At 44.9% G+C, this 8,021-nt stretch overlaps 1 protein-coding gene across 1 annotated transcript; it reads right to left on the bottom strand.

Moving 5' to 3' along the window:
- Positions 1 to 3,095: 3,095 nt before the first annotated feature.
- On the bottom strand, positions 3,096 to 4,055 carry LOC308476346 (olfactory receptor 52D1-like; the record flags this gene model as incomplete). Its single annotated transcript, XM_081003888.1, has 1 exon — positions 3,096 to 4,055. One exon carries the CDS (start codon positions 4,053 to 4,055, stop codon positions 3,096 to 3,098), a length of 960 nt encoding a protein of 319 aa, XP_080860014.1.
- Between the last annotated feature and the right edge of the window lie 3,966 nt (positions 4,056 to 8,021).

The raw sequence follows: 8,021 nt of genomic DNA, 5'->3' as shown, positions 1-8,021 counted from the left end.
ATAATAATAATAAATTATATCAAAAATGTGCAATCTACTCCTTGAGTGGGAATTGAAAGATGAACTAATAAAAGAAACAACGTTAAAGTGGTCACAAGATCTGGGCAAGAAAATACATTTAGGTAGGTGGGAAAAAATTATGGAGTGTCAACATAAATTTCACAGCTTGTTATTTGATAAGAGAAAATATAATGAAAACGTGTTATCATTGGTACCTCACCCCAGTAAAATTGGCAAAGATCTATAAAAAATATTCAGACCTTTGTTGGAGATGTAAAGCGGAGGTGGGAACAAGGCACCATATGTGGTGGGGGTGTAAGGTGATTAAACAATTTTGGACCAAGATACATGAAGAGTTGAAAAGAATATTTAAGAGCACAACCCTCCAAAAGCCAGAAGCATATCTGTTAGGCTTAATAACCAATGATATTCCCAAAGATAAAAAGAATATATTCCTCTATGTGATAGCACTGGCTAGATTACTAGTGGCAAAAAATTGGAAAACAGGCAAAATACCAGAATGATCAGAATGGAGAATTAAGATTTGTGAATTTATGGAGATGGAAAAATTAACAGCATCAATTAGGGGCTGCCCCAAGCAAAAAATTAAGAGAGAGTGGGATTGTGTAGAGATATATATGGAAAAAATATGGCTATAGAAATTAATTTTAACATAAACGTAAAAGGAAAGATTCACAAGGATACAAGATGATATTATAAAGGATATGACTATTAAGTATAAATAAGTGCTAACATAACAAGCAACAAATGCCAATAAGATCTCACATGGGTGAAGGGAAGTCGGGTGTGGGGGGAGGGAAGTAGAGGGTGGTATTTGGAAAATTATTAAGAATGTGATATAAAAGTAAAATGATTGTGTTTGTAATTGGAATTATGTTGAGTGACTGTGGTTGTAAGTCCCCCCCCCCCCAGTTTTTACTTCTTTTTCTGTCACAAAAACTTTAAATAAAATTTATTTTTTTTAAAAAAAGAAGTTTGCTTAGAGAAATGAGAAAGGTAGCTTAAAAACACCAACACTGAAATGCTTGCATGCAAAAAGTTTTCTCTCTTTCCTATGCTGAACAAGAGTTCAAATGTCTAGAAAATTCTTTTTGAAGTTCCGCTAAGTTACAGCTCATTACAGCCCACCAGTGCTATAGACAAACTCCAGATACTCCTCAGGAGCTGAGAAATCATCACAGGGAAGCCTGTTAATTCTAAAGGAGCTTTGTGAATGCAAACAGCACAAGCTGGAAAATAATTTTTTTTAAAAGACAATTAAAATCATTTAAAAGACTTGACTTTAAAAGGCACCCCAAAAGGAGCTTGTTTAAATAGAAGGCTGCTGCAAAGGGGAATTCTAGTTTCCTGTCATATCCAGTCCCTCGTGCCGTGCATATAGGAAGAGCAGAAACACTTTCAAGGTCACTGTGAACAGACCAGCAGATAGGAGCTGGGCAATTATCATGAAAACTCTCATGCTAACAAGGATGGATCAAAGCAAACATCACAGTGCAGCAAAGAAAGTTTATAAATTGTAAAATTGCTCCAATGGGAAGACTTGCAGGCTAAACATGCATGAATCTTAGCAATATAGATGAAAGGCCTCCTGAAATGTGACAGTGATTGAAATCCTTACCTGATAGGCGTAAGCTAGAGATCCTCGCCTGTTAAGTGCAAGGTTACCAGGAAGCTTGCCAATTGTTATCTTTGGCCCAGAGATCTAAGGGAAGAATGGGAAGCCGTGTAAGAAACCGGCACTGCATAATTGCATGCTGTAACGACCTTCTTGACCTGTTGCTCATCTGGCTCATCCTGTGTCATGAATTGCCGTATTTTTTGCTCCATAAGACACACTTTTTTCCTCCTAAAAAGTAAGGGGAAATGTCTGTGTGTCTTATGGAGTGAATGCCTACGGACGGCGGCGGGATCCCGCTGCAGTTGCGAACGGAGGATCCATGGCTCCCCTTCCTTCCCTCCTCCGTGGCTCGCTTTGAAGCAGCAGAGCCAGAGAGGAGCCGCTTACACGAGAGGAGGCTGCTGGGGTTCCTGTGTCAGGTCCGTCCGGGGGCGTGCTGCCTCCCCACTCGTCGCTCCTTGAGCACGCATGCTAAAGAAACATAAAGCTCCTGTCCCTCTCCCTCTCCCTCTGATATACCGGTAGTTTATTAAATAGTTTAGTACAACATTTGATTCAGAATATTTCCCCCCTGTTTTCCTCCTCTAAAAACTAGGTGCGTCTTATGGTCAGATGTGTCTTATGGGGTGAAAAATACGGTATACCAGAGTGTTCGAGTTTAATTGCTCTTGTATCATGTGGGCTGGTCCTCTGAAATGTATAAGTCTGGTGAGAGCCAGTGTGGCGTAGTGGTTAAGAACGGTGGACTCGTAATCTGGGGAACCGGGTTTGCGTCTCTGCTCTTCCACATACATCTGCTGGGTGACCTTGGGCCAGTCACACTTCTCTGAAGTCTCGCAGCCCCACTCGCCTCACAGAGTGTTTGTTGTGGGGGAGGAAGGGAAAGGAGAATGTTAGCCGCTTTGAGACTCCTTCAGGTAGTGATAAAGCGGGGTATCAAATCCAAACTCCTCTAAAAAAGCCTGAGCTAAGCATAGCTTGACGCTTCAGTCTGCCTTAAGACTGGAGATTGGTTGCAACCAAATCCTTGGTCATTCCTTTATTGGCTAAGAGACTCCTGCTTCAACCTTGTCCAATTATCAACATTTATTCTATATTTGAGACCTTAGAATTCCTGTAACAAACCTGATACCAGACAAACCCTCCATGTTAACTGGTCAGCTCCCCAGACAAAAGTCCCATGCCTCACCCAGGACAAAGCAGTAGCATTACAAAAAATATTGGTAAGACCACGAGACAATATTGTTACTTATCATCACCGACAAGTGAATACACCCCCCCCCCACACAAACCCCCTTACTTAAACATGCTGTGCTAAAAAGCAATGGATGAATTCTGACACCTCCCCTGACAACTTGAGAAGACACCATGGGGGTAAAGTTCTTCGACGCCCCTGGCAGTTCATCCCTGTCCTCCTGCTCCTCTCCTGCTCTTCCTGCAGTTCCGCCTTGGGAGTCTAGGAGGCGCTCTTCCTCAGCCCCAGTGCACTCAGCACCCGCTCACGGATCTCCTTGGTCTTGGCCCCATAAACGATGGGGTTGAGCATGGCTGGAACCATGAGATAGATGTTTGCCAGGAAGATGTGGACGTGGTGAGGGATGTTATGTCCAAAGCGGTGCGTGAGGAAAGAAAAGAGGCCCGGTGTGTAGAGGATGATGATGACCCCCACATGGGCCCCACAGGTACCCAAGGCCTTGTGCCTGGCCTCCAGCGAAGGCAGCTGGAAAACAGCATGTAGGATCAGTCCATAGGAGACGAAGATAAAGCCAAGGTCAGCACCGACAATGACAAGGGATAGTATCAACCCATAGAGGTTGTTGGGTGTGGTGTCCCCACATGCGAGCTTCACTACTGCCATATGTTCACAGTAGGAATGGGATATAAGGTGGGAGTGGCAGAACGGCAGTCTCTTCACCAGGAAAGGAAAGGGCAAGACAATGACGAAGGCCCGGACCCCGATAACAGCACCAAACTTTGCCACAGTGTTTGTCGTCAGTAATGTTGTGTAGCTGAGTGGGGAGCAGATGGCCACGTAGCGGTCATAAGCCATGGCAGTGAGGGTCCCAGACTCCACCGCACAGAGGGCATGGATCATGAACATCTGCACCAGGCAGCCAGCAAAGGTGATCTCTTGGGCACCAGCCCAGAAGATGCCCAGCATCTTGGGAACGATGCAGGTGGGCATGGCTATATCTGTCAAAGCCAGCATGGAGAGGAAGAGGTACATGGGCTTGTGGAGGCTGGAATCAGTCTTGATGATCCAAAGCAGGGTGGCATTGCCAAAGACAGCCATGGCATAGATGAAGCAGAAGGGAATGGAGATCCAAACCTGTATGTTCTCCAGACCTGGGAGACCCAGGAGAAAGAAGGAGGAGGAGGAAGGGGCATGGCTGCTAATGTTGCTAATGTCTGGCATGACAGATATTAGTGAATTGCATATGTGGTATGCAGAGAGAGTAGAGCCACTTCCTTTGATTAAAGCGCCCCCATTGCAGTGAGATTGTTCATGTTAAATTGAGCAAAGACCTGACCCTGCGGCTAATATATCAGAATTTCTCCCTTTGTGACACAGGTGCTCCTAACTTTACATGGATGTGTTCAGACTGCTCCTTGCAAAATCGTAAAAGGTGGCTTCCTCTAGATTTTCCTGTAGTTGCATATACTGGCTTCCCGAGACATTGCCCAGTGGGAGACTACTGACCTTAGGGTCTTTCCTGCTGCTACAAATAGTCTCTGTTCTTCTAAGGTCGGTTCTCTTTATATGCTCCATCAAAAAGCAAGCAGATAGAAAATGAATTTGATGCTTCTCAATGAGGAGGCTTGAGAGAGGTGGGCTTTTGCTGCTTGGTTTAAATTGTGGAATCAGACAATTCAGGGGTGCTCTATAGATTCTCCTAGGATCCCCCCATCAATTACTCATCAAGAAGCCCCCTTTTTGGAAAATTTGCTTTTGTTTACCCCCCATTCTTCAGCTCTTCTGAGCTGGTCTTTGAGGGTGATAATGTTTAAAAAATATATTTTTGACTTAATTTATATCTTTGAAAGGAAAAAATGAAGTTCAAGAAGAGAAAAACTAGTGCCAGAACAACATCCTCAGAAGTCCAATTCTGGAGTAAAGCACCTGCATGAAAAGAAAGGATATAATAATAATAATAATAATAATAATAATAATAATAATAATAATTTATTTATACCCCGCCCAACTGGCTGGGTTTTCCCAGCCATTCTGGGCGGCTTCCAACAGAACACTAAAATACAATAACCTATTAAACATTAAAAGCTTCCCTAAACATGAGGATGGATCCAGGCCATGTCACAACTGCAGATAAATTCAGGGTTAGGGTCAGGGAGCATAAGTGCTTTCAGAAGACATTTACACATGGAGTGGCTCTCTTCTGGGATCCAGTCAACTGTTCCAGCATAAGGCACCCATCTCCCTCCCCCATATGCACCCAGCATGAAAAACACAAGAAGAGCCCTGTAGCTTGATCAGGCAGAAAGTTCACCTGGTCCAGCATTCTGCTTTGCCAGATGTCCCAACGGGAAGCCTAAAAGCAGAACAGCTATAAGCAGCTATCCTATACTGAGTGAAACCTTTGCTCCATCCAGCTCACAATTGTCTTCACTGACTAATGTTATCAACTAGCCTATGTTCAAAACCCTCAGCCCAGCCGTGGGCCCCCCAATGGCCACTCCTTGCAGACCATTCTACCATCCTCCAGCGGAGAAAGTGCAGCTGGAGAGCCAGTGTGGTGTAGTGGTGAAGAGCGGTGGACTCGTAATCTGGTGAACCGGGTTCGCTTCCCCGCTCCTCCACATGGAGCTGCTGGGTGACCTTGGGCCAGTCACACTTCTCTGAAGCCTCTCAGCCCCACTCACCTCACAGAGTGTTTGTTGTGGGGGGAGGAAGGGAAAGGAGAATGTTAGCCGCTTTGAGACTCCTTCGGGTAGTGATAAAGCGGGATATCAAATCCAAACACTTCTCCTCCTCCTCCTCCTCCTCCTCTTCTTCTTCCATGGTTTTGTTAGCAACACACTTGTGTTCCCTTTTAGACTGCAGAGCAGATACCAGCCTTTTTTGCAACACACACAGTAGGTGATTAATCAGAAATGGTACATGGACACACACCTGTTACTTTAGATCAGTTTTTAATGTCTGTATCAACTGGCAAGGTGCATGGAGCTCTCCAGGGTCCTTGCAGGGTCCTTGGTCCAGAAACAACTTCGATGCATAGCTCACGTGTGCCCAGCCCAGGCACATCTGCGAGGTGGGCGGATTCAGTGCCTTCATTTTATAGGCTTTGGAACAGCTAGGTTGAGATAATGGCAGGGGATTTTTAGTGACTTCAGAGTCCCTCAGGTGCTTCATCCGTGGGAGATGGAGCACAGGTGAGACATCCCTTGGTGATTCTGGGTGCGTAAGGTGCAAGGGGTTCTATGAAGCCCACTTGGCTATTGCCTAGAGATGGTTGCTAGGGAGCAGGCCAGGCCAGCTTCATGCAGCTGGGATGGAATGTGTTCTGTCCAGGGAGATTCTTGCTGAAAATCACCAAGGCTGCATACACACCACACACACCAACACACACACACACACAGAGAGAGAGAGAGAGAGAGAGAGAGAGAGAGAGAGAATCTTGTGAGCTGTAGTTCAAGGCCACTGGCAAATGACTCGTCCTCCCTGCAGATACTCCAGAGGAGATCTCGGGGGAGTTCAGAGACATGAGGCATGGTGGACTCCCTATGTCTCCTATCAATATGTTTTTTTTTAACCAGCACAAGTTAGCTCTGCTGGATATTGTATGAGGGAAAACTTTGGTACTTGGAGAATCAGGTAGAAGTTGAACAAATAGGAAAGATTTATTTAACAGAATGAAATGGATAAAGCAAAGGATGTATCAGGAGGTAATATTCTTTCAGGAAGCAGTTAACTTATTAATAATATACTAAATCTCATGGATGTTACAGGCTTCTAATCAAGCACAGCTTGATTAACTTTCTTCATTTATTACACTTTAGGTAATAGGTTATAGGTTTCCAGACTAGATCTCTCCCTTCCTGACTGGAATGAGACCCAAGGAGACATTATCCCCCCAGCTTCTACTTCTGTTGCTCAAACTCAGCCCTCCAGTCAACTCCTCTCTGAAGACTCTCACAAGACACTCAACACAGTTTTACTGTCTAAGCTCAGATACACCTTTCTCTAGCTGCAGATATTTTCCTTAATAATTAATAATAATAATAATAATAATAATATTTTTTATTTATACCCCACCCTTCCCGGTTCAGAAAACTGGGCTCAGGGCGGCTAATAACAAATTTTAAACACTTAATTGTGATACAATAAAAAACAGCATAAAATACAGTATAAAAGCGTGAATAACAAGTTCAAAAATCAATTTAGGGGAAAACCCATCCAATAAACATTAGATGATCACCAGGGCTAGCTGGCTAAATTAGTCCTATTTGGGCCAGTGAGGAGGCCAGGGGAGAATTAGCTGTGGGAATCCAGAGCGGGTAATCTTCATAAAAAGGGGAGGGAAGGAAAGGGAATAAAAGATCAGGCTAAATTCAAATTGAAAGCCAGGCGGAATAGGTCTGTCTTACAGGCCCGACGGGAGGAGGTTAAATCCTGAAGGGCCCTAGTTTCATGGGAAAGAGCATTCCACCAGGTCAGAGCCATCACTGAGAAGGCCCTAGCCCTGGTGGAGGATAATCTGACTTCTTTAGGGCCTGGGACCTCTAAACTATGATTATTCATGGACCTTAAGGTCCTCTGTGGGGCATACCAGGAGAGGCGGTCCGGTAAATATGAGGGCCCTAAGCTACAAAAGGCTTTAAAGGTCAAAACCAGCACCTTAAACCTGACCCTATATTCCACCGGGAGCCAGTGCAACTGGTAAAGCACTGGGTGAATATGCTCCCATGGCAGGGATCCCGGGAGGAGCCTCGCTGCAGCATTCCGCACCCGCTGGAGTTTCTGGGACAATTTCAAGGGCAGCCCCACATAGAGCGAATTACAGGAGCCAAGCCTGGAGCTGACCGCCGCATGGATCACTGTGGCCAGATTGGGGCGGGAAAAGTTGAGTGGATGTTACACACAAGCCAGAACCAATTCTCTATCTCCCTCTTTTCCTCCTACTCTTCTGTAAACCATCTCTCAACTACCCCAAAACTCCCTAAGAAATGGCTCCATTTATTTCCCCTCCCCTCACATGGACACTCTCTCCTTCTGTGATTTCCACCAAGTGGGATTTGTATAATCCTCCTTTAAAGCTGTTGAGCATCCAACCAAGTTTGTAACCGTGAAGAACAGAACCACCCATGGGTATGATAATCATTGTGAACAGGCACCTTGGCGTGGCTTCCCATGCCAGATTGCCCT

Source organism: Podarcis pityusensis, assembly GCF_964106645.2.
Source record: "Podarcis pityusensis genome assembly, chromosome: 4".
Lineage (NCBI taxonomy): Eukaryota > Metazoa > Chordata > Lepidosauria > Squamata > Lacertidae > Podarcis > Podarcis pityusensis.
This window is presented reverse-complemented; position numbering and strand designations above follow the sequence as displayed.